At 45.9% G+C, this 27,912-nt stretch overlaps 1 protein-coding gene across 1 annotated transcript in view; it reads right to left on the minus strand.

The window, feature by feature from the left end:
• Positions 1-27,912, minus strand: part of LOC124775355 — a 442,958-nt gene that overhangs the window by 265,432 nt on the left and 149,614 nt on the right. The window contains exons 11-13 of the mRNA XM_047250186.1: positions 24,457-24,539; positions 3,169-3,302; positions 54-390 (exon numbers count right to left, since the gene is read on the minus strand). Coding sequence (XP_047106142.1) covers positions 54-390; positions 3,169-3,302; positions 24,457-24,539 — 554 coding nt within the window. The remainder of the gene's footprint in view (positions 1-53; positions 391-3,168; positions 3,303-24,456; positions 24,540-27,912) is intronic.

The following is a 27,912-nucleotide window of genomic DNA, read 5'->3' on the forward strand; positions in this document are numbered from 1 at the left end:
ACGAGCCGGCGCGCGTCGCGTCCGCGTCGCCGTTGTCCTCGCTGTCGACCAGCGGCGTGGGCGTCGTGGTCGTCTGCAGCTCGGAGGAGGTCTCCTCGGCGGCGGCGGGCACGCTGTACAGCGAGGAGCCGCTCTCGAACGAGCTGCCGTCGCCCTCGCCGCGCCGGCCCGCGCCCGCCCCCGCCGCCCCCACGCCGCCGGGGGCGGACACGGGCGTGCCCACCGGCCACGCCACGTAGCCCGCCGTGTCGGTGTGCGAGTTGCCGTCCGCCGTCACGTAGTCCTCGCTCGTCTCCGACAGGTCGGTGTTGGTGCGGCCAGAGTCGGTGCGGGCCAGCTCCGAGCTCGTCGTTGTCGTCGTCGTGTTCGTCATCGTAGTGTTGCCAGTCCCTGCGTTAACACATTAACGGGTTTCAACTTACAGCGCAGCAGAAATGACCTAATGAACTCCACATCATGCTTCTATTTTGAGGACTATATGCGAAAAGCATGTTTTTCTTTTCGTCGCGGAAATTTCATCTCACTGAATTTATCTTTCTTATTACCATAATGACCGATCAAAAAGTCTGAGGCCGTTGCTGCACCGCATATGTAACGTAGCGCGACTCTTTACGTACTATACGAATATGTAATTAAAATGGCGGCTCCTATTTAAAAAAACGCAGTTGATATCCTTTTGACTTACGGCAGCGCCATCTAGCGGGCCAACCATAGCGCCATTTGGTTTCCCCCTTCAAGCTATACAAGTTTCGTTCTTTGTAGTTTTCTCGTTTGACGCTTATTTCGTGAGATATTTGGCCCGGTCACGATCAATGGAACACCCTGTATTGCACAGTTCTAAGGATTGTGCAAATTTATCCTGCGCACACCAAAAGATGATTGCATGTGTAGCCTCCTTACGACGACTCTTGACCAGCCCAGGTGCGTGGTCCGAATCTCGGTCTGGCGCACTACGGTCTGCCAAAAAGTTTCAAATCAGCGTATATTCTGATACAGAGTGAAGAGGTCTACATCTAAGCTACTTCTAGATACAAACTTAGCATGCCACCGTTTGGTGCATGGCGGAGAATACTTTATACCACTACTAGTTGTTTCGTTTCCTGTCCTACTCGTAAGCGGAGACGAAAAACGAGTGTTTAGGTGTATGTGCTTCCGTACGAGTAGTAATTTCACTTATCTTATGTTCGTGTTCCTTGCGCGAAATGTATGTTGTTGGCAGCAGAATCGTACAATGCCGGTTCTCTAAATTTTCGCAACAGTGTTCCGTGAAAATAACTTTCCTCCCTCAGGCATTTCCATTTGATTTCGCGAAGCATATCCATTGTGCCCATTGGGCACCATGAACCGGCAGTATACCCGTGCACTGTTCGAGCATATCCATAATGTTTGCGTGTTGATCGAACCTGCAGGTAAAAAATCTAGCAGCCCGTCTCTGAATTACTTCGATGTCTTCTTTTAATCCGACGTGGTTAGTTGGTTGATTTGGGAGAGGGGACCCAACAGTTAGGTCATCAGTCCCACCGGATTAGTGAAGGACGGGGAAGGAAGTCGGCCGTGCGCTTTCAAAGGAACTATTCCGGAGTTTGCCTGAAACGATTTGAGGGAAATCACGGGACACCTAAATCAGGATGGTCGGAAGCGGGTTTGAACCGTCGTCCTCCCGAATGCGAATTCAGTGCGCTAGCCATTGCGCCACCTCGCTCTGCTCCGACCTGGTGCGGATCCCAAACACTCGAGCATTACTCAAGAATTGGTCGCATTAGTGTTCTACACGCGGCCTCCTTTACAGATAATCCACAGTTTCCTAACATTCTCCAAATAAACCGAAGTCGATCATTCGCCTTTTTTACGTGTTCGTTCCATTTCATGTAGCTTTGCAACGTTACAGCTGGATATCTAATCGACGTGACTGTATCAAGCAGCACACTGCTAATGCTGTATTGAAGCACTACAGGTTGCTTTGTCCTCTTATTCTCATCAACTGTCCTATTTGTAATTTAAAATAAGCTGCCATTCATAAAATCGAATACAAATTTTGTCTTAATCATCTTATGTCCGGCTACACTCACTCAAAGACAATATTTTCCCGTATACTACAGCACATCACTATACAATCAATGCTCGCTGCTCACCCTATCCATAGGATTATTTATCTATCCAGGTTGTCCCAGGAGGAATGATCAATATTCAGGGACATGACAAGGACGATCATCCGAAGCAAACAAGCCTAGTAGACATAGGCACATCTTTATCTTCGATGTTGCGTAACAAATTGCTTCTTATGCAAGCTCTTTGCTTTCCATATTTTAGTAGGAATTATAGAGGAAAGCAAGGCAATGTTGTCTAATAAATATGGTCAATAAATTCTACATCTTAAGAGTAATCAGCACTTGTTCAGTAGAAGGGATGAGTTTCACAGTAGCTAAGATGAAAAAGTGCTCATATCTGTAAAGGTAGACACATTAGAGCCCACTTTTACTGAACATTTTTATTTTGTTTTGGCCCATGCTGCACCTTTCAAATTATGGAAAGCAAAGAGCTTGTAGTAGAACAGATTTGTAGCGCAGTATCGAAGGTGAGGAAGTGCTTGCAGCTCTTAAGGTACGGGCTTTAGATTCCACGTTTACTAGACTTTTTGGCTTCGAATGATTGTTCCTGTCATAACACTGAATACTGACCGTTCCTCCTGGGACACCCTGTATAGAGAACAAGAACGGTTCTATCACACTTCCTTAGGTACTGTGCTAACGAACCCTTGTGGCTGATGAACATTGGCCATCGAGAACAGTGTACTGGGTTTACTACTTAAAAAATCTTCGAGCCATTCAAATATCTGGGAACCTATTCCTTATGCTCGTACCTTCGTTAACAGTCTGCAGTGGGCCATCCTATCAAAACCTTACCGGAAATCCTTGCCTATGGTCCTTCATCCGAGATTCTATCGAGTCAGGAGACACGCCGAACTGTTCCATTCGCCTTGGTAGCAGGAGCACTTTCTCTCCAATACAGAATCTAATTCAGCTGCTCATGAGCGTATTTCTGTTTAGTGCTGAAGTTCTGCAACCATCATGGACGGCACACTATTTAACACGATCCCGTTCATACGCTCTGCGACGTTGGGCGCTGGATTAGTGACCAGTTGCGGGCGACGACGCGAGCGCGACTGACCTGTGCCGTTCCTGGAGAAGCGGTCGCAGGACTCCAGAGAGGAGGCGGCGGAGGCCTCTGAGGTGCGGTGTCCCAGTGGGCTGCGGCTGCGGCGGGGCGACAGGCCTGCCGAGTCCTGAGAGTAGCGCTCCAGCCTGCAACACCGCACCGGTACTGCCCTGTTCATCACACACTCGCTATTCCAGTCCAAAAGAACAAAAATTATGCACACAATCAAAGGGAGCGTTTCCACTTTTTAACCAAGTAACAAACACAAACAATCATTTTTGTTTACACACTGAAGCGCCAAAGAAACTGGTATAGGCATACGTATCCAAATACAGAGATTTGTAAACAGGCAGAATACGGTGCTGCAGTCGGCAACGCCTATATAAAACAACAAGTGCTTGGCGCAGTTGTTAAATCGGTTACTGCTGCTACAACGACACGTTATCAAGATTTAAGTGAGTTTGAACGTGGTGTTATAGTCGGCGCACGAGCGATGGGACACAGCATCTCCGAGGTAGCAATGAAGTGGGGATTTTCCCGTACGGCCGTTTGACGTGAATGTCAGGAAACCGGTGAAGCATCAAATCTCCGACATCGTCGCGGCCGGAAAAAGATCCTGCAAGAACGGGACCAATGACGAATCGTTCAGTGTGACAGAAGTGCAACTCTTCCGAAAATTGCTGCAGATTTCAATGCTGGGCCATCAACAAGTGTCAGTATGCGAACTATTCAACGAAACATCATCGATATGGGGTTTCGGAGCGGAAAGTCCACTCGTGTACCCTTGATGACTGCTCGACACAAAGCTTTATGCCTCGCCTGGGCCCGTTAACACCGACATTGGACCGCTGAAGACTGCAAACATGTTGGCTGGTCCGACGAGTCTCGTTTCAAATTGTATCGAGCGATTGAACGTGTACGGATGTGGAGACATCCTCATGAATCCATGCACCCTGCATGCCAGCAGGGGACTGTTCAACCTGGTGGAGGTTCTGTAATGGTGTGGGACGTGTGCAGTTGAGTGATATGGGACCCCTGGCACGTCTAGTTACGACTCTGACAGGTGACACGCACGTAAGCCTCCTGTCTGATCACCTGCGTCCATTCATGTTCGTTGTGCATTCCGACGGACTTGGGCAATTCCAGCAGGAGAATACGACACCCCACACGTCCAGAGTGGCTCCAGGAACACTCTTCTGAGTTTAAACACTTCAGCTAGTCACCAAACTGTCCAGACATGAATATTATTGACCATGTCTGGGACGCCTTGCAACGTGCAGTTCAGAAAAGATTTCCACCATCTCGTGCTCTTAAGGATTTACGAACAGCTTTGAAAGATTCATGGTGTCAGTTCCCTGCAGCACTACTTCAGACATTAGTTGAGTCCATGACACGTCGTGTTGCGGCACTTCTGCGTGCTCGCGGTGGCGCTGCTTGATAATAGGCATGTGTACCAGTTTCTTTGGCTCTTCAGTGTATAAAGCACGTAATCCTGCGTGGCTGAGTAATTTCGAGTTGACGATGTCATCAGAATGCAGAGCAGTAGGGAAGAAGGAACACCCACTGGCAAAGCAAACAGAAGATAGGTATAAGGAAACGCGGTGCCTCCAAATACGTAGACGAAAAGAAACGCAGAAAACTGGTACTGCTGGAGAGATTCAGCTGAAACTATGGCTCCCCAACAGAAGAAGAAAAAGAGGACAGCAACAGTATAAGGCAAGAAGTGGTCGCAATGTTCAACAGGGATTGAAATGCCACAGGTTATAGGATCTTCGTTTATGACACTGGTTGGATTTCGATTACGAGATGTTGAATTGTACAGTTACTATTCTCATGATTGCTAAACTCGTAGGTAGAAGAAGTTGTACACAATATGCATATCCGATGACCCAAGAGAAGACAGAATCAAAAAGAATCAATATATTCAGTGTACTGTGGCGTCAGTGTAGATAAACTTTCCAATCATTAAATCAGATATACCAAACTTTTGTATAAAAAAGCGGGAGAAAAGAAAGGGAAAAAGAAAGAACGAAAAAAGAAAAATGTTGTCAGTGCGGTTATCTGCCATGTAGAGAATCAGGGTTCAATTCCCGGTGCCGCCAGCAATTTTTACATGGTGCGAAGGGGGGGGGGGGCGCTTCCGGACTGGGGTCCACTCGCCTTATATTGCCAATTGAGTACCTACTCGACCGAATGGTAGCGGCACCAGAGCTACTAAAACGACAAATGACGCCAATGCAAAGGATGACGTGGAGGTCAGTCGGTCCGTGTCAGCCTGTCCCTGATCACAATGGCGGTACTTGTACAGGTAGGAATGGTCAGTATTCAGGAATTTAACAGGAACTGTCTTTGAAGCAAAAAATTAGTATGTCCTATTCCTAATAGTTTCCGAGATAGAACACATTAAAATACACATTGTTATTCTGCATTATTCAGCACACTGACCAATTTAAACATGTACAACAGTAGTTAGTAAACATTACAACATTCGTTTTACAAAGTATCGAATGAAAGATACGTATTCAATTTAAGCATTATCGTACACGTCACTAGTTGCACCTTTGTGTGTTGCTGTTCCTGCACAGGCTGTTCAACTATAGGTTCAGAAGAAAAATGGAAACTCGAAAGAATACCCTTTTCACACAATGGCTGAAAACTCTGGCAAACACACTACGATCAGGTAATCAACGTGTCGGAAAGCACCGATATTATTCTTCAACATCACCAGAAGCACAAACATTCCAGAAAACATGAACATACGCAATATCAACATATTCTTCGTTGACGTAGATACACTCCTGGAAATTGAAATAAGAACACCGTGAATTCATTGTCCCAGGAAGGGGAAACTTTCACACTGACAGAACCACAGGCACATAGACACAGGCAACAGAGCATGCACAATGTCGGCACTAGTACAGTGTATATCCACCTTTCGCAGCAATGCAGGCTGCTATTCTCCCATGGAGACGATCGTAGAGATGCTGGATGTAGTCCTGTGGAACGGCTTGCCATGCCATTTCCACCTGGCGCCTCAGTTGGACCAGCGTTCGTGCTGGACGTGCAGACCGCGTGAGACGACGCTTCATCCAGTCCCAGATATGCTCAATGGGGGACAGATCCGGAGATCTTGCTGGCCAGGGTAGTTGACTTACACCTTCTAGAGCACGTTGGGTGGCACGGGATACATGCGGACGTGCATTGTCCTGTTGGAACAGCAAGTTCCCTTGCCGGTCTAGGAATGGTAGAACGATGGGTTCGATGACGCTTTGGATGTACCGTGCACTATTCAGTGTCCCCTCGACGATCACCAGTGGTGTACGGCCAGTGTAGGAGATCACTCCCCACACCATGATGCCGGGTGTTGGCCCTGTGTGCCTCGGTCGTATGCAGTCCTGATTGTGGCGCTCACCTGCACGGCGCCAAACACGCATACGACCATCATTGGCACCAAGGCAGAAGCGACTCTCATCGCTGAAGACGACACGTCTCCATTCGTCCCTCCATTCACGCCTATCGCGACACCACTGGAGGCGGGCTGCACGATGTTGGGGCGTGAGCGGAAGACGGCCTAACGGTGTGCGGGACCGTAGCCCAGCTTCATGGAGACGGTTGCGAATGGTCCTCGCCGATACCCCAGGAGCAACAGTGTCCCTAATTTGCTGGGAAGTGGCGGTGCGGTCCCCTACGGCACTGCGTAGGATCCTACGGTCTTGGCGTGCATCCGTGCGTCGTGCGGTCCGGTCCCAGGTCGACGGGCAGGTGCACCTTCCGCCGACCACTGGCGACAACATCGATGTACTGTGGAGACCTCACGCCCCACGTGTTGAGCAATTCGGCGGTACGTCCACCCGGCCTCCCGCATGCCCACTATACGCCCTCGCTCAAAGTCCGTCAACTGCACATACGGTTCACGTCCACGCTGTCGCGGCATGCTACCAGTGTTAAAGACTGCGATGGAGCTCCGTATGCCACGGCAAACTGGCTGACACTGACGGCGGCGGTGCACAAATGCTGCGCAGCTAGCGCCATTCGACGGCCAACACCGCGGTTCCTGGTGTGTCCGCTGTGCCGTGCGTGTGATCATTGCTTGTACAGCCCTCTCGCAGTGTCCGGAGCAAGTATGGTGGGTCTGACACACGGTGTCAATGTGTTCTTTTTTCCATTTCCAGGAGTGTATGTGGCATTTTGGCCAGCGCGCTTACAAATACAGTTAACCGATGCTTCTCTCTGATACACTCTCAATCCCTCGCACTATTTCAGTCACAACACACCATGGGCTAGTGCGCCTTCAATGGGCTAGTTTAAGGGCAGACAGACATTACAAACAAAGAGATTAAACGAAAGGAGCTAGCTGCTATAGAATAAAACATCAAAGAGGTTTAGTGAAAGAGACGCATACATGCTCGCCACTAGCCGGAAAAAAATGCTCATTACATATGTTCTATCTCGAAAAACCATTCGGAATAGAGTATATGTCCAGATGGAGTTTTTTGCTTCAAATGAGCGTAGCTGTCATATCCCTGAATATTGATCATACCCGGGGCATCCTGTATATTTTAGTATATATAGGATATAAAATTGTTTTCTTTCTCAATTTTTAGGATAAACTGTTAGAAACGTTAGTAATGTTGCATGGAGTTGGGATGCAATTTAATGGGCATAGAAAGGAATACGTTGGAAAGACTGACTAGAAGAAGGGAGAGGAAGACATGTGATGACATCAGGGAATAGTTTACACGGATCTGTAGAGGCCAAACACTGTAGAAGAATACAGAGATCGGATGATATCGAGCTAATAGTAGAGGACATTGGGTGCCAGTGCTGTTCGGAGATGAGGGCTTTGGACCAGGAGAGGGACACATGGCAGGCTGCACCAACCACTAGGAAGACTGATGACCTAAAGAGACTACTTTTGCGTCTGCACTGGAATGGCGATTATTGACAAGCCTCCGTGCGAGCTCGAATCTCTCTGATCTTGCCTTCGTGGTCGAATATGGTGGAGGGGAGGGGGGGGGGGCAGCAATAGACTGGCTGACTCCTCTAGGAACGTACGCTCTCGAAATTTTAACAGTAAACCACTCCGTGACGAACCGCGCTTTTGGACGGTCTGTCAATTGATTTGGGTGAGCATCTGAGTGACATTTTCGCACGCTTACTAAACGAACCTGTGGCAAACCGCGCTGCTCTTCTTGGGATTATATATGTTTAAACTGTTAGTCCTATCAAGTCAGCGTCCCAGACTGACAAAAAATACTCAAGTATCGGTTGAACTATAATTTTATAAACTACCTCTTCCTTCGTGGATGGGCTACACGTCCTGCGAATTTTTCCAATGAATCTGAATCTGAAATCTGCCTTACCTGCGACTCCTCTTTAAATCACTCCGTACGCAAACTCCCAGATATGTTATGTATGTGACTGCTCTCAGTAATTGTTTGTCAATCGTGCAATCATATAGCAATGAGTATTTCCGCCTGTTTACGCGCAGTACGTAACATTTGATTATGATGAGAGCTGACAATCTCTGCACCAAGCATCGATCCTCTGCAGGTCTTGTTGCATTTCGTAACAATTTTCTAGCGTTGCATCTTCTCTATCTGCAACAGCACCGTATGTGAACAGCCAAATGGAGTTTCCACCGTCACTCAATAGGACATTTATATACATTGTCAACAGTAACGATCCTGTAACACTTCCGCGCTGTACGCTCGAAATTACTTTTACACCAGAAGATTACTTTCCATTTAAACAGACATACAGTGTACTGTTTGCTCAGTACTCTACAATACAGTCTAAAAGCTTGTGTGATATTCCGTACTCTCGTATTTTGTTCGTTATGGTAAAGTATGGATCTGTATCAAATGATTTCCAAAAGTCATAGAATATCGCATTAACTTGGGAGCATGTAGCTACTGCCTTCTTGATCTCGCGAACAAACACGGTCGTTGTTTATGGACTCCATATTGATAACTGTAGACGAGATTTTCCTACTCCAGAAAGGTAAAAAATGCGACAGTAGTAAGTGCTCCTACACTCTACAGCAGGTTGAAATCAGCGATGTAGGCCCACAGTTATGAGATTGTGTTCGACGATCCCTCTTGGAAAAGAGAATGATTGGTCATTTTCCAGTCACTCCAAATGCTTCGTTCCTCCAGCCACCTACGGTAAATGGCTGCTAAAAGAGGTACAAGTTCTTTTGTATACTGCACGTAGATGTATGCATTTCATCAGGCCCAATTGTCTTTCCTTTGTTAAATATTTTAGTTGATTTTCTATACGCAGCCACTTATGGTCGTCGAACATGTGGTCATATTTCCCATTGTGAGGCACCAAAAATAAATAAATAAATACATCGTTACTAGGCGGTAATTGCCTCGCGGTGATTTTAGCTGACGCCTCTTGTGCAGTTCCCGCGTTTTTTTCTTCTGCGCTACAATTTGGACGAACAGATATGGCAATGGCAGTACCCTTGGAAAGATACTGCGACTTGTTTCTGTGTTTTCCGCTGATAAAACTGCGTAGAACTGAATGGTATGAGGGGGTTTCAGCAGGACTGCGTCGCAGTTTCAAATGGCTCTCAGCACTATGGGACTTAACATGTGAAGTCATCAGTCCCCTAGAACTTAGAACTACTTACACCTAATTGACCTAAGGACATCACACACATCCATGCCCGAGGCATGATTCGAACCTGCGACCGTAGCAGTCGCGCGGTTCCGGACTGAAGCGCCTAGAAACGCTCAGTCAGCGCGGCCGGCTGCATCGCAGGTTAAAAATCTAGCCGATCGCTCTCGGTTTTGAGTGACGTGTTCCCCTTTCATCCGGAGTTTTTCCTGAATGAAGTTAGTTGGGCAGAAAATCAGTTGAAACTAATGTGTCATTTTTTTCTCCTACGGCAGACTGTCTTCTCGAAAGTACCTTTAGTGTTGGATGGTAAGGTTTGTAACTACGAGGACTACAAAATTAAAAATATAGTTTTCCTGGAGCTTCTTGACAGATTAAAACAATGTGACGGGTCGGAACTCGAGCATATGACTCCTGTCTTTCACCAGGTGCTCTACCGACGCTTTTTTAGTTTATATTCCTTTTTACTGTGTTCTTTTTTATTTTTTTTATTAATGGGCCTCGCATCTCCCCATATAACCCATTCATTCCTCTCCTTTTTAGCTTCTTCAGTTACCTTCAACAGCTACATCTAATGAACGCTAAAATAAAGGCGAAACAGTTCTTTATTGTGGAATTACAATATTTGTATGCTGCAATAAATAAAAAGGAGAATAATCCAATGTGATTCCTATTTCCGTATTCCCTTTGTCATTTGAACGTATTCTAAAAGTAATTTTTTTATGTAGAGGGCCTATCAACTAAAAACCTCCCTTCTTGCATGTTAAATAAAATGTTTTAAAACTAAATGCAGTTCCTATGACTATCTTTCGTACGTGTAACACGTAAAATAATTGTTTAACGTTTTTTGATATCGTTCCATTAATGAAAAGTATTTTCTTCCGGCCATCAAAAAAAGGGTGAAAATAGATTAAAAAAGGAAGAAAACTCGCACACGTAATGATCTTATTATTGCAATACCATTACTACGACGATGCTGTCTTTTCTAGGTATTCCGTATCCGTAGCACTGTATCCCTGTGTCGTCTGAGCTATCCATATGACTCACGGCCCGCCTTCACTGCTCTACTACTGCGAGTACCCCATTTAACACCTTCCACGGTTCTCCTGGAAGGGAGGATGTTGTAGAGAAACGGCTCTGTCGCAGCCTGGATGATTGCTTCCAGGTTGATTTTTTCACTCTGCAGCGGAATGGGTGCTGACATGAAACTTCCTGGTAGTTTAACACTGTGTACCCGGCTGAGGTGGAGCTGTCAGGACGGCTTATAAGTCACCTGTGGATCAGCAGGTTGCTGTGTTGCTGCCCGCTCGGGAAGTGAAGTAACAACCTGGACTTAGATTCTGATTTCGGTCAGCCTATCTGTTCCGTCTGTTTGGACCGAGGCTCTTGAGGTTACAGACCGTCCGACTATGTTTGGCTGGGAGATTCCTGTGCCGATGCACGCTCTGCTTCAGAAGATTTTCGACTGTTCTGTGTGCAGTTTTAAGAATTTACTGTGAAATTGAGACGAACAGCCTTGAGGTACTGCAAGAGTGCTTGCTCTAGTTTGTGTAGTTTTAAAAAGGCATGAGCGCCTTGTGCTTATGGTGGTTTGTGTGGCTGAATATGGCCGGGTTGTGGTGTTCTCAGACAACATAAAAATTCTGTGGTAGTTAACTACATGTTTCCTCCGTTGTGAAAATTCAGCTGCTATTAAGTGTGGGCATGGTGCAAGAATGTGAAGTCACTTGCTGGGTTCAAGTCCTGTGGTCTTATGTAACCGGTGGGTCCCCAGTTGCCGGTTGCGTACCGTGGAAATTTAAAGCTGTTTTAAGTCGTCGTCCAGGTTCAGGACAGCTCGTATTAATGTATATCTATGTATGTACTCAGTGACTTGGATGGCAAAGCGAATTCTGTAGCATGCTCTTCTTGTCTTGAGTGCCTACCACTGTAAGCTTGCACTGATTAACTCACTCAGCGTTAAACTGTTTGCTAAATCTTTGTCTAGAAGTAATCAAGTTTCCTGCAGTGCTATGTCCGTAAATTTTTTTCCTATCTATTCACCTGTGAATTATTTGCTGAATTAAGCTGATGGTAGCTTAGCACGTTTTGTTTGTTATAACTGCTCTCATTAGTTTCTTGAGAAAGGGTAGTGCTCTATGTCTAGCTCAGTATTGACTGTTTGTTCTTGAAAGGGCGACGTCCACTGAGTCGCTTGTTATACAGGGGTTTATAGTGTTGGAAATTATGACTGTTATACTGTTTTATAGCAGAAAGGGTAAGGTCCATTAATTCAGTGAATGCCCCTGTGTTTGTTGCGTATTTTTAACTGCTCAGAACGGGCAGTGACCGACGTTTAAGTTAGTATTTGCAGTGTTTTTAAGGACAACGCCCACTAACTTAGGGGTATATTTTGGAAGCTCTAATTATTCGATTGTTTTGTAAGCAAGGACTAGTGCCCGATGAGTATTGTTTCCTGGAATTAGAGCCTTTTCTGAAGCGGGATTGGCCACTGGTTGATAAAGGAGCATGTGCCTATGTAGTAATTCAATGTTTAGTACTAGTTTGCTAACAGGATTTCGGCACATGATTAAGTGTAAATCTTATCTACCTGCTGTGTACCTTTTGTGTAATTTGACTGTACAATTAATGTCTTAAAGACGTGGCAGTGCATTGCATTAGGCCTAAGTTAATTGTCTACTGGAGTATTTCAAAATTTAAAAGTATTTTCCTAAATGGGCATCAGCCTATGATTAAGCGTAAAATCTTACCGATGTCTTGTGTATTTTAATAGTACAAATGAATTTCTTGTGAAGGGGCAGAGACCGAGGTCTCGGACAAGATTGAATTTGGAACCATCGTGGTTCCGTGGAGTATTCCAACGTGAAATAATATTTGTTAAAAGGCTAAGACCTGTTGGTTAAAAGTAAATATGATTTTTTATCTGGTGTACCTATTGTGCATTTGACAGTACAAGGTATTTTCTTAAGAAGGAGGAGTACCCAATGTCTAAGTCAATATTAAAATTGGAATTATCGTATCACCCGAGGCAGGTGTCCATAAAGTAGCTCAAGTGTTATTAATCTCTGCCAAAGGGGCTATGGCCCCCTGACTAAGTGTATCTCTTATTTAAATTGTCCCTATTTCTGCCAAAGTGTGCCTGAGTAAAAGAAATAGGTTATTGAATAAATATTATATTATAGTGCTCAGAGGCTATCCACTCAAGAACACTTGTATTCTGGTCTGACCTGCTCCAAAGATGACCTCCAGTTCCTTATCCCTATCCTGCCGATTACAGCTGGTAGAAGAGCATGGTTAATTTACGCTACAAGGCAGACCTTGGTACAGTGCAGTTAATGTGTAAAAACTGAGGCAAGAATGTGTGTTGTGTACATTTAGTGTCTCTTACCGTTTTGTTTTCTGCGTGTTTGCAGATTCCTCCAACTATAATAGCACGAAGTCTCCTGGGTTCAAATGGCTCTGAGCACTATGGGACTTAACAGCTGTGGTCATCAGTCGCCTAGAACTTAGAACTAATTAAACCTAACTAACCTAAGGACATCACACGCATCCATGCCCGAGGCAGGATTCGAACCTGCGACCGTAGCAGTCGCGCGGTTCCGGACTGCGCGCCTAGAACCGCGAGACCACCGCGGTCGGCGAAGTCTCCTGGGGTTGAAGTGTTAGCACAGTCCGAGTTAAGAATCTGTGGTGAGTTGGAGGAAGGTGGCATGGCTTAGTTGTGCCAGCGACTGTAGGATGTGGTGGAAACTTGGTAGGGGAGTATCGCATGTGCTGCATGTTCTTACCTGCTTTCTGTAATTCAGGTAGGGATTGCTTTAGTAGAAGGCACCTCCCCATCGACCACTCAGATAACACGGCTGCATGCTCTGGTGGATCATGTAGCACATATGGTTAATGATATTAATTTAGTTAATACTGATGTTAAGTGTGGTGTCACCGCCAGACACCACACTTGCTAGGTGGTAGCCTTTAAATCGGCCGCGGTCCGTTAGTATACGTTGGACCCGCGTGTCGCCACTGTCAGTGATAGCAGACCGAGCGCCACCACACGGCAGGTCTAGAGAGACTTACTAGCACTCGCCCCAGTTGTACAGCCGACGTTCATAGCAATGGTTCACTGACAAATACGCTCTCATTTGCCGAGACGATAGTTAGCATAGCCTTCAGCTACATTTGCTACGACCTAGCAAGGCGCCGTATTCAATTGATATTTATTACGTGCAGCATGTATCATCAAGAGAGATGTTCTACAATTGTGGATTAAAGTTAAGTATTATATCAACTACGTACTTTATTTGCAATTCTCAAGATATTGTCCTGTTCCAGACCTCACGCCAGTCAGCGTGTAATTAAACGCTTGCATTTCGGCCTCCTCTAGAAAAACAGTGTTGGCTCTTCTGCCAACACTACAAATTGGCGACGAAGATTTAAAGGTTGTATTGCTCTAATTTACTTGTCATGGCTTCGCCACAATCTCCAGATGTACTGTCCGAATTTTATCGCTTACAGAATCAGCAGACGCAGGCCTTATTGGATGCCCTTGGACAGCTCGTTCAGGGTCAACGTGCGATGCAAAACGATGCGGCCGCCGCCGCTCCACCGCTACCACAGCCACAACACGCAGTTGCACCACCTTTTCGTCATTTGGATGCGGCACTGGAAAGCTGGACGGAGTGGTCACGCCAATTTGGATTCCATCTCGCCGCCTACAGAATTCAAACTAACGAGCGGCAGCCTCACTTATTGGCGTGTGTAGGGGTGCAGACGTACCGAGTGATAGTGAAATTATTTCCCCGCCGCGACGTAGCAACTCTGTCCTACGAAGAAATTTTGTCTGCATTAGATGCATATTTCAAGGAATCAGTCAATGTAGTTGCAAAAAGGTATACGTTCTTTCGTACAAAACGTACGGCCGGTCAAACTAATCGGGAGTGGGTTGCAACTTTGCAAGGCCTTACTAGGGATTGTGCTTTTGAGTGTGAATGTGGACTCCCTTATTCAGATACTATGGTACGTGATGCAATTGCACAGAACGTTTCTGATGTTCGTATACGGGAGCAAATTTTGAAACTAGTCAATCCCTCCCTTCAACAAGTGATCGACATATTGGATAGGCAAGACACACTTGACTTTGCTCAGGAATCATTTGCAACTTCACCAGCCGTGTGTCACGTTAACCGGCCCGCCGGGCGAGCTGCACGGAACTGTAAACAGCCCTCGCGCCCGTCCGCGCAGCTGCCGCCACGATCTCAACCACGTGTCCTGCGGCAGCAAGCAAATGCAGTGAAATCATGCCCGCGGTGTGCTACTAGACATTCGCGTGAGAATTGCCCGTCACGCCAAGCTATTTGCTTCTTCTGTAATAAAAAAGGACATGTTCAGAGTGTTTGCCAGAAAAAGCTCAGATCGGACACTCACAACCATTCCAGGCCCTTTGCTTCACGCCGGAATCGGAATCGAACCAAGAATACTCAGGCTCATGAACCTTCGCCCACGGACATTCATGTAGTTAATTCCACTCTGCCCAGTGCCACTCTCTCTAAAAGTGACTGTGTGTGTCCCACAAACAGTGTGCATCGACGTCGCCGGAAATCACGTCAATTAGCAAGTGATTCTGTACCAGTGTCTGTTCAAATTGCACGAGACAGTCACTCTTGTCGTCAGCAGGACAATAAACTTTTTGTAGATTTGGACATTCATGGCAACGTGATCCCATTCCAGCTCGATACCGGAGCTGCAGTTTCATTGATCAATAAAGACACGTACAAACAACTGGGCGCACCTCCGTTGCGTGCCGCAAATGTTAAGTTAAATAGTTATTCCGGTCAGAATATCCCTGTGTTAGGACAGTGCAGCCTTCTTGCCACATACAAGGGACAAACAAAACTTGTGTCATTTTACGTACTTCGTTCTTCTTCTGCAGTGAACTTGTTTGGTTTAGATTTATTTCAGTTGTTTTACTTGTCTATAGTAAATCAGGTCCTATCAGTGAACCAGACTGTGCCTTCAGCCAGTGTTTCTAATCTATGTGAAGAATTTGCAGACATTTTTGCACTGGGCCTTGGTTGCGCTAAGAACTATAAAGCACATTTGGAACTGAAAGTCAACGCGCAACTGAAATTTTTCAGAGCGCGCAATGTTCCCCACGCATTGCGTGATGAGGTCGCAAGAACATTACACGACTTGGAATCACAAGGTGTGATTGAACGTGTGCAGGCTTCTCTCTGGGCATCACCCTTAGTAATTTTGCCAAAACCTTCCGGAAAATTGAGACTTTGTGTGGACTTCAAAGCTACAGTGAATCCACAACTAGTGATTGCAACTTTTCCTTTACCCCGCCCGGAAGATCTTTTTGACAAACTGTGCACGGGTAAATACTTTTCGAAGTTGGACCTAGTAGATGCGTACTTGCAAATACCAGTGGACGACGAATCCCAGTGCGTCTTGGTGGTTAACACGCATCTTGGTTTGTATCGATTCAAAAGACTGCCATTCGGGTGTGCATCCGCCCCTGCATTGTTTCAGCAATACCTGCAAACTGTTTGTGCGTCGGTCCCTACTGCAGCAAACTATCTGGACGATATTGTGATCTCCGGAAAGACGGAAGAAGAACATTTAGCCAATCTCAGAACATTGTTTCAGGTCTTGCGACAAAATGGTCTTCGCTTGCGGAAGGACAAATGTGTGTTTTTTGCTCGTGACTTAGCATATTTGGGACATGTAATCAATGCCCAAGGCATACATCCCAGTCCAGAGCACCTCCGTGCCATACAAGACTTGCCTTCGCCGCAGAATTTGAAGCAGCTACAGAGTGTGCTGGGTAAAATAAATTACTACCATCGCTATGTGCGCAATGCCTCTTCCATTTCAGCTCCGCTTCATCGCTTACGCCGTAAAGGTGTTCCGTTCGTCTGGACGACGGAATGCGAACGCGCCTTTCGCCAGTTGAAATCGGCGTTGCTTTCAAATACTTGCCTTACGCCATTCGATCCACAGAAACCCCTTTTGTTGATGGTAGATGCACCGGATTTCGGGATCGGTGCTGTGCTTGCGCACAAAGATGGATCGCATGATCGCCCTATTGCCTTTGCGTCCAAATTGCTTTCGTCTGCGCAACGAAATTATTCACAGATAGAGAAAGAAGCTTTGACTCTCGTCTTTGGTGTTACTAAGTTTCACGATTTCTTGTATGGTCGTCACTTTACCATCATCACAGATCACAAACCTTTGACATCGCTTTTTCATCTGAACAAGCCTGTACCTCCACGTACAGCGCAGAAATTCATTCGCTGGTCTATTTTCCTCTCGCAGTACCGCTACGATATCTTGTATCGGTCCACTGTTAAGCACGGAAACGCCGATGCGTTGTCCCGTTTGCCTGTTGCTGAGGATCGAGCATTCGATTCCTCCGAACTTGCTTTCATGTTCATTGATTCGGAAACCGATGACGTGGTCGAATCGTTTCCGATTGATTTTCGTCGTGTAGCTACAGCGACAGCTGCTGACCCTGTCCTTGCTACCGTTTTGCGTTTTGTTGCTACGCAATGACCCTTGTCAAAGTCACGGATCGAGGATCCGTTGGTTCGCCGATTGTTTGCTCACAAGGAGAGACTTTTTGTTCGATGTGGTGTTTTGCTGTTGCGTTCTGATAATGATCAGTCCAGGGTCGTGGTCCCACGTTCGTTACAGTCCTCTGTCTTACGGCTTCTCCACCAAGGACATTGGGGTATAGTGCGCACGAAACAACTTGATCGTCAGCACTGTACTTGGTTCGGAATCGATGCTGTGATTACGCAAATGTGCTCTTCTTGCATGGCGTGTGCCGAACAACAATCCGCACTACCGCGGAAATTCTTTGCATGGCCGAAAGCCACTTCCCCTTGGCAACACTTACACATCGATTTTGCTGGTCCATTCTGGAATGATCGATGGTTGGTTGTGGTAGATTCATTCAGTAATTTTCCTTTTGTTGTCCAGATGTCTTCCACGACGTCATCTGCCACCATCCAAGCGTTATCCGCTATCTTTTGCATTGAAGATCTTCCACAGACTATTGTTTCCGACAATGGCAAGCAATTCATGTCCGCAGAATTTCAGTCATTCTGCAAGGCCAATGGTATTCAACATCTGACATCCGCGCCGTTTTCGCCTCAGTCAAACGGTGCCGCTGAACGATTGGTCCGGACTTTCAAGTCACAGATGTTGAAGTTGAAAGAGTCGCATTCTCGGGAGGACGCGTTGTTGCTCATTTTGTCTTCGTATCGCTCTCAGCCCCGAGATGGTCGCTCGCCGGCTGAGTTGCTCCACGGTCGTCCTCATCGAACCTTGATGTCTTTGCTGCATCCACCGCATCAGGTTCCTGTGCAGCGGCAGCCACCTGCTTTTGCTCCAGGCGACGTTGTATACTATCGCAACTATCGAGGTTCACGGCGTTGGCTCGCAGGGCGCATTCTTCGCTGCCTCGGCCGCGCTATGTATTTGGTTTTGGGGGCCTCTGGTGAGGTGCGTCGGCATCTCAATCAGCTGCGCCTCTGTCGTCGCACGGGTTCTGCCGCTCCCCGTCTGCTTTCAGCGACGGTGCCGTCCGGTCAGCGCCCTGGGGACCCATCTACTGGCTCGCCTCATCCCCAGGTGTTACCGACGCTGCCTTCCATTTTGCCCCATGGCGACGCGCCGCCGCCTGTTCTCCCGCCGGCGACGCCCGCAGTGGACGCTTCGCTGCAACCGCCAGGCGCCTCCCTGGGTCACGCGCCGCCGATCGCTTCCCGTGACCAGCTGTCCTCCGACATGGAACTCTTGCCCGCTCCGGACCAGATGTCGTCTTCGCCCGTCGGCTGCCCCGCCCCAATGGAGGTCGAATCTTCGGCCCCTCCTGTCTCTTTACGGGCGCATACACCGCATGTTGGCGTGCACCCTGGACTAGGTTTTCAGGCGTTTCCTAGCTCCCCTCGGACCGAATGGCCGGGTGCGGGTGGCACAGCCTCGCCTGTTGTTAGGCTCCCCACCTCGCCGCATACGTCAACATGGGGTCCTCCCCACGGCGGGCGGAAGCCTTATAACACAACCGTTCGCCGATTTGCGGGGGAGGAATGTGGTGTCACCGCCAGACACCACACTTGCTAGGTGGTAGCCTTTAAATCGGCCGCGGTCCGTTAGTATACGTTGGACCCGCGTGTCGCCACTGTCAGTGATAGCAGACCGAGCGCCACCACACGGCAGGTCTAGAGAGACTTACTAGCACTCGCCCCAGTTGTACAGCCGACGTTCATAGCAATGGTTCACTGACAAATACTCTCTCATTTGCCGAGACGATAGTTAGCATAGCCTTCAGCTACATTTGCTACGACCTAGCAAGGTGCCGTATTCAATTGATATTTATTATGTGCAGCATGTATCATCAAGAGAGATGTTCTACAATTGTGGATTAAAGTTAAGTATTACATCAACTACGTACTTTATTTGCAATTCTCAAGATATTGTCCTGTTCCAGACCTCACGCCAGTCAGCGTGTAATTAAACGCTTGCATTTCGGCCTCCTCTAGAAAAACAGTGTTGGCTCTTCTGCCAACACTACATTAAGTACACGGTGGATATGTCTAAATTGCAGGACAAAATTCTGACTATATAATGCTAATTGTCCCTTTTTAGACTATCAGAGGGAAGTGAAGTGGGCGAGAATCAGGAATCTGGTGGTGCAAGAAGGTCCAGTAGCCAAATAAATGTGTGGAATCAGTTTAGTAACATACCGACACCTCTTCTCATGTCATCCAAGGTATCTGGGTACTGTCCAGCTGCAAGGCAAGGCTGTAATCTTATTATTTCCACGTGATATAATACTTCAAGTGATTTACCCTTTCGTGGAAGACCATGTGTGTAGATTAATAACGGAAGTTATGTGGTCTGGATGACCTCTCAGTGTTCTTCGTGGGAGGATCCTGTCAGAGTGCCTAGGTGCACACAGACGGAAAGACTTAGTTGATGGATGCTTTTGTAAAGAACAAACTACAAATGAAGTCGTGGCAGATTACATTGTGCGTGAGTGGGTGGTAAAAATTACTCTATGTATAGAGAGCATGGAAGGTGAAGGAGTCATGAATATTTTACAGGAAGTGCGGCCACGAGATCTTTCCTGCATCATGTTCATAGATAAGCCGCTCTCATTCTCTGACTTCAACAAGATGGTGACCAGCATTGAAAGTGTAAAACATACGGACGAGAAACGTAGTCAGGTCAGGCTACTGGGTAAAGTACGCTTAGGGCTCTGGAGAAATGTGGTGGAGTCAAGTATGAAGGAGCACACGCGGCGCTGGTGTCTTCGATGCGGGAGTAGAGAGCACCTAGTTAGAGATTGTGTGGAACTCCGCAAAAGGTGTCTGATCAGGTGCTCTCAGAGGATGGCATCCGCGGGTGGGTCGCGCACTCCCTGGCACGGCTACCGTAGTCTGTGCGCCGTCTACCTCACACAGGTGCCATCTGTATGCGCCACACTTGGTTTTGAACGACTATGTGCATTAACTCACTCAGGTAGCACTGTTTTTCTGGTTGATTTTGGATTGGTACTATCAACATAAACAAGTAGCTAGGGTGCCACAGCTGCAACAAGTTAGGCAAGCCTCCCGCTCCAGGTCTTATGAGCTGCTGGAAGTGGTCGGACAGGTGGGATGTAAGCTCCGAATTGGAAGCTTTACTTGGTCTTTAGAATTCTTGATGGTTAGGGGTCTCTCAAGCGAGCTGATACTAAGATGTGATTTTTTTTTAAAGGGATGCAGTGTTTATTGGATTATTTGGGGAAGGTATTTTCAGTTTTGTCCTGGGAACAGGCATCTATTCTGTGGACACCAGGTCTCATCTACGATGGGGCTTGTTCAAGCGGAGGGAGTAGCATTTGATGTTGAGCATTTGCCCACATAGGAGTCTAAGCGGTTGTTAGATTTGTTGAGAGACTTACCAGAGGCTGTGACCAACCGATTATGAATCAGCAAAAAATTTCAGTACGGAATTAGGCTGACGGATGAAATACTTGTCCGTCAAGCTCCTTATCGTTTTACCCCATCCAAGATCTGCGAACTCAAGAGCCACTTTTAGTAGTTAGATGTTACAGCTGAGTGAAGCTCTCATATCCGGCCGGTGTGGCCGTGCGGTTCTAGGCGCTTCAGTCTGGAACCGCGTGACCGCTACGGTCGCAGGTTCGAATCCTGCCTCGGGCATGGATGTGTGTGATGTCCTTAGGTTAGTTAGGTTTAATTAGTTCTAAGTTCTAGGCGACTGATGACCTCAGACGTTAAGTCGCATAGTGCTCAGAACCATTTGAACCATTTCTTTTTGAAGCTCTCATAGTAGCGGCAGGGCGTCAGAGCACTGTGAGTCGACACAGCTTCCCATAAAAAACGACTTATTTTAAATTTCGTCACTGTTCTTTAGCTTCAACTCTTATATTTTGTGAGTGTTTGACTGTTTATCAGGCACAGTTCTACGCTTTATTAACTGTGTAGTGCAAAGAACTGCTGTTTGTATAGGGCCGGGCATTTGTTTTGTGTTTCCAGAGCAACTTGTGTAATAGTTAGGTCCTGCAGTCGAGTGGCAGCTCTCACGTCAGCAGCAGCAGTCCTGTCAGTTGACACAGCTTCCCGTAAGAAGCGACTTATTTTAAATTTCGTTAGTGTTCTTTAGCTTCAATTCCCCTATTTCGTGCGTGTTTAGTATGGACAGGAACTAAGATTGCTGTGATCAGGCGCGAGCCGAATTGGTGACTCTTCGCTTACAGTTCCAGGTAGTGTTGGTTACGGTCAGGAAGCTTGAGGCTGTTGCCAATGGGCATCGCTGTGGGGAGGCACGCGGGACGATCCGAGGGACGTCCAGCACGACCCACGTGTCACCTGATCGGTTCACTATCGTGGCCAACGCGGCTACTGCCCGCGCTGGGATTGACCCTCACGTCTGATCGAGAGGGACATCGTTCCACGGTGTGGCCGGCAGCGATAGATTTTTTGAGGGGCTGATCGGAGGGACTCCACGATTTGGGGCGCCATCTGTGGCTGACGAAGTCCCTGAGCCAGATGAAGTCTCTCGTTATGTTCCAGAGGAAACCTGTCAGCCTGCAAGGTCTGGACATTCACGTTGGCTAGTATTACTGGTAGTTAGGTGCGTAAGGGGCCCCTTAGGGATATGGCTGCGATGGAGGGGAAGAAATCCAGTGTGCACTCTTTCTGCATTCCGGGAGGAGTCATTTCTGATGTGGAATGGTGGCTTCTGGATGCCGTGAGGAGGACAGCGCACATCGTTAGTACCAACACGAACCACCACCTACAGTTGACTGCTCGACTGTAGATGGTGGTTCGTGTGGTACTAACGATGTGTGTTGCTTTACATTAGGAACAAAACAATTCTCTCTGGTTACTGGCGGCTAGCTGAAATACTAAAAACTGCCAGTCTTTCTTGTGAGATGAAGGCGGAGCATATAGCATCATTGACAGACCGATTTGATCTTTAAACTGGCGTTTAACTGGTAATAAATATTCAACCAGTCGCTTTTTTACGATTTATTCAACCATGACCACGTTTTCGAGTCACTACGGGCTCATCTTCAGATGGAGCTGTTACAGAAACATTATCTTGTGGACCAAGTATAGCTAGATGCAGTGCTAGTGCTGAGTGCACTGCCTTCTGGCATTCACATCAGATTATTTCTTATAACGTGCATTATTTAGCTATGTACACAAATAAACACAGTATGTAGCTACACTTGGTTTTACACTGGCTCACCAGAAGTAATACGAAGATAATGTTTCTGTAACACCTCCATCTGAAGATGAGCCTGCAGTGGCTCGAAAACATGTTCATGGTTGAATAAATTGTAAAAAAGCGACTGGTTGCATATTTATTACCAGTTAAACTCCAGTTACAACACAATCGCAGTTCGTCATCCACAATGGATATACTGAGATTTGATCTTTTGTATAGAGCCGGGTGGAAGGTCTGAATCAAAGGCGCAGATGGTTCTGCGACCATGTGGGTTGCAGACTGCTCGACTTGCGGTTTATGGTGGTGGACGGAAAGCTGGCTAAAGCCAGAAACAAGTTCATCCAAAATTTTTACAAAGGACCTACTGTTTTCGGGAAGGTCTGATAAAATACCGTTGGTGGTGGAGTGTTTATTGCTGTTAGAAGTAGTTTACCTTGTAGTGAATTTGAAGTACATAGTTGCTGTGAGTTAGTACAGGTAGATGCTGTACTTGACGACCAGAATAAATTAATAATGGTTTCTGTTACCGAACCCCGACACAGATGATGCAGTTGCTGAACAGTCCAATGAAAACCTGAGTCTCATTTCAAATAGATACCCCACTCATACAATTATAGCTGGTAGTGACTTCAATCAGCCCTCGATATGTTGGCAAAAATACATGAAACGTCGTCCGAAGTCACATTAACTGCCTTCTCAGAAAATTATTTTGAACAATTACTGCAGGAGCCCACAGACTGTGAATGACTGCGCTCTTAGCAACGAATAATCCTGATCATATAGGGAGCACCATGACAGATACAAGGATTGGTTGTTGTAGCTAGGCTGAATATCATAGCATCCAAACCCACAAAAACCCATAAAACACATCTATTTAAAAAGCAAATTAAAATTCGCTTGGTATCTTCCTAAGAGACAGTCTTCACGCCTTCCAATCTGACTATGAAAGCGTAGACCAGATTTGGTTTAAATTCAAAGAATCGATGGTAATCGAGTGAGGTATATCAAATAAATTAATAAGAGAAGACGAGAAAGGAAATCTGGCATTTCGTTTTTTAAAGTCCGTCCTGGTACTTGCCTCAGACGGTTTAGGGAAACCGCAGAAGCGACGAATCAAACAGCAGGACGAGTGCCTTGTAGAAAAATACTTGTTCACGCTTCAGTACCGTCTGTGACAGTTACGCCGGACAAACAATGTGCACTTGCGGGAGCGACGAGAGGTAGAACATAAGATTTTTACGTCAAATATACCACGAAAAAATAAGCAATTGCAGAGCGCGCTTTAGAAAATGGACACCGAATCACCTTCGAAAAAGCTTCTGTCTTTACGAAGACGAATTGTTTCGGAGGTAGTGTAATAAAAGAAGAGATTGAAACTAAAATCTTAAAAAAATGGCGGTCTACAGATCAGTACACTGCGGGATCCAGGAGATTAGAGCTGGGGCGAGACGTTTGTAATTCCTTATATGGCACTGAACTGAGCACAAGTAAAATCACAGCACACTGTACAGCTAAATACGAGCCACCGACGGCTCGGCACTCTGTTTCTTCGACAAAGCCAGTGGAGAATTCAACCAAAAGCTCGTGGAATTTCAACCGCCTGTCGCAGTAAGAAACTTTTGAAGATTTTATTAATGGATACCAAGGAGAGCCCATACATTCTTACATATTGTTGAATGTGTTCCAGAGGAGTGGTATTTCCGATAATTTTTGTCCTAATCCAAGGACGTGCTGTGTTAGCTACTGGCCGATTGTCAGTACCAAAACGTACACCGTCGAAATCCCAGACATATTCAAATGGATGACTTCTCAGATAAAAGGACAGACAGAAGAAAAAGTTAAATCTGCCAAGCAAATTCAGAAATCACATAGGTTATGTTGGTTTCCACAACTAACGCCCTGTGTGAGTCAGTGAGTGCTGATACGAACCTTTCGTTGCAGGTACTGGCCCCACTATTAGCCTGCTGTACCGGAGCGTCGATGCAAATCCGAGGAGACAGGGGCTGCTGCGGCTGCAACACGAAATGCAGAGAAACTAATGATGTAGTAGCACACACACACGCACACACACACACACACACACACACACACACACAGAGAGAGAGAGAGAGAGAGAGAGAGAGAGAGAGAGAGAGAGACAGAGAGAGATTATCATTCTAGTAAAAGAATGTGGAATATGTTCAGTATGAGATGACTATATTAAAGAAATGAATCACGTGTTGTTAGAGTATATGTGACTGCTTTACAATGGTATTTCGAATATATGGACGTAACATTCATACCAAGGCGGTAGAAATGTTCCGTGGGGTTCAGTCGCAAAGTCGTGGTGGCTACAAATGTGTGTGAATTCCTAAGGGACCAAACTGCTAAGGTCACCGGTCCCTAGATTTATACACTAATTAAACTAACTTATGCTAAGAACAACACACACACCCATGCCCGAGGGAGGACTCGAATCTCCGGCGGGAGGGGCCGCGCAATCAGTGACATGGCGCCTCTAACCGCGCGACCAGTTCGCGCGGCATTGGCTACCATGGCAATGCATTTCATCGTAAGCTGTCGACAGACATTCATGCAGTCGATATACGAGTGTTCTCGTCTCGAAAAACTTGATAAAACGTTAGTTTTTATGGTATGATTGCTTGTAATGATCATACGCGAAATGCGTCATAATCTTACTGCATGAGCCATATTCTACACAGTCTGAAAGTCAGATTCACTTTGCAAGTGTTTGCATGCCAAAACAAAAGACATTTACAGTTGTTGAACCTACGTCTACTTAGTCAATGGCCGGCCGCGGTGGTCTAGCGGTTCAGGCGCTCAGTCCGGAACCGCGCGACTACTACGGTCGCAGGTTCGAATCCTGCCTCGGGCATGGATGTGTGTGATGTCCTTAAGTTAGTTAGGTTTAAGTAGTTCTAAGTTCTAGGGGACTGATGACCACAGATGTTAAGTCCCATAGTGCTCAGAGCCATTTGAACCATTTGAACTTAGTCAATGACTGTCAAACTGAATTACATTCTAGGTTTATCATTACAGAACACACACATTAATATTATCTACCATGAAATTTTTCTGTTATGTAGAAACAGTTGCCAAAGACGTGTGAGTTTAATTTAATGTATACTTAATTTTTATTAAAAGTTTCATATCACCAGCGACATATTTAATAAAAAATTTAAAATGTTGCTGCATATTTCAGTTCTATATGCACAAATTGTTTAAGTGCGCTAGATTTTTTCTTTAATCATTACATTCGTGAATGTTATTGGTTATTTTTTTGAATTGTGATTGACCGTTGATAACAAGCTTCGTAAGGAAGTAAGTGTATTGTGAGACTGTTGTCAACATGAACAGTTGTCTAAAGTGATGTGATTCAATTGTGACAGTTTCATAGGCTGTTATCGGCAGTATTTTAGAAGTCACTGCGCTGCAAGGTCTGATTCTCTGGTACAGTTATGATCAACGTACACATTAAAAAACTGGAAACTTCATGTTGTTTTTGTGCAATGTGCATATTGTTCATTTATTTCCCCCGCGCACTATTGTTAAGGTGGACATAAAAATGACGCAGAAAAGAACTGAATATACTGTCAACTATGCAATTTCAGTGAACACATAGTTATTTCGTGATATTCAAGAAAATCTCATTAACTTCTCTTACAGTTGACAGATCTCCATTAGATTGATTATAATATCTTGGGTCATCATACAGATGTACCCTTTCACTTCTGCAAGGCAAAATCATTTTTTATGAACGAATAAATATATATACAGAGTGATTATAATTAAATTTAAACTTTCAAAAGTCTGTAAAATCACATAACTGGTCAGAATGACGTCAAACTGCAACATAATATTAACGGAGAAGGGGAAAACTTATGGCAGAAGAAAAAGAAATAGTGTGAAAATTGATCAACAGTTGACGCTGTATGTAACAGAATACGTAAACGAAAATACCAGTCATGAGCACGATCCATTGAAGTTGCTATAAACACACCCGGTACACGACTTTTCCTCCTTTTGCGTCTGCGACGTTCGCCATGACTGTCGGAATGCAGGATCGCGCTCTGCTTGTAAAGCTGTATTACAAGAATGATGACTGTGCACACGTCGCTCTGCAGAAGTTCCGCACACTGAAGGGTTTGAAAAAAGCAGTTGGACCGATGACTGCCGTGGATCTGGAGAAAATGATTTGGAAATTCGAAAAGACGGGTTCTTTTGGTGTGCAACCCGTTAGAGGGAGGAAACGAATTGATTCGACGTCATAGGAAGCAATGGCCACAGCAGTGCAGCAGGGGACGAGTGGTGGTGTGCAAACGTGCAGTCCACGGACAGCTGCCCAAACACTGGACAGACGAAGCCCACTTCTATCTGACAGGATATGTCAATACACAGAATTGTCGAACATTGGCAACGGAAAATCCACACCCAAATCAACCAGTACCAATTCATCCTGAAAAGGTCACTGTGTGGTGCGGGTTTACGGCATCATTTATCATGGGGCCATATTTTTTCGAAGAGACATGTGCTTCCGTTTCTGTTGCCTGTACCGTCACTGGTAAGCGCCATGAGTGTCTTTTGCGCAACCACGTCATTCCAGCTCTCCAACAGCGTGGATGTGTGGATGAGATCATTTTTATGCAAGATGGCGCACCTCCGCACATTGCAAATCCAGTTAAGCAGCTGCTGAAGCGCCGTTTCGGAATTGCTAGAATTATCAACCACCATTTCCCTACAACCTGGCCGTCCCGATCACGTGATCTTGATCTGTGACTTCTGGCTGTGGGGCTATCTGAAAGATGTTGTGTTCAGTGTTCCGACTGCAAACTTAACTGAGTTGAAGAGACGCAATGCGCAACACATTCTGAACGTGACCTCGGAAACGCTTCGATCAGTTGTGGAACATGCTGTTTCTCGATTTCAACTTGTTGCAGAAAACGGTGTATAGCATATTAAACATGTTTTACGACATTCACACGGAAATTAATAATCTCATATTGAACATGTTTTGTGCCAGTCACACGGAAATTAATAATCTGATTTGATTTCGATTGACGCTTTTTATGTGGTTTTTGCCCTTAGGACAATTAAAAACCGACTTGATATGACCTTGCCATGATGGATGTGCTTACGTAACTAGCAGTATCACACCTGTACACTCATGCACACTGACTAGTACAGTTTGTTTAACGTCAAACGTACACCTTAGGCATTGTTGTATGATTCGTTTAGCATTTGTAGTCGACCACTATTAAATTATGATGCTTACAGCGCCATCTGTTGCTACATTTTGTAACTATTTATTTTTCTTCTGCCATACGTTTTCCCCCTTCTCCGATAACATTCCGTTGCAATTTGACGTCATTCTGACCAGTGGTGTTA

The sequence above is a fragment of the Schistocerca piceifrons genome, chromosome 2, assembly GCF_021461385.2.
Source record: "Schistocerca piceifrons isolate TAMUIC-IGC-003096 chromosome 2, iqSchPice1.1, whole genome shotgun sequence".
In the NCBI taxonomy this organism is placed as follows: Eukaryota; Metazoa; Arthropoda; class Insecta; order Orthoptera; family Acrididae; genus Schistocerca; species Schistocerca piceifrons.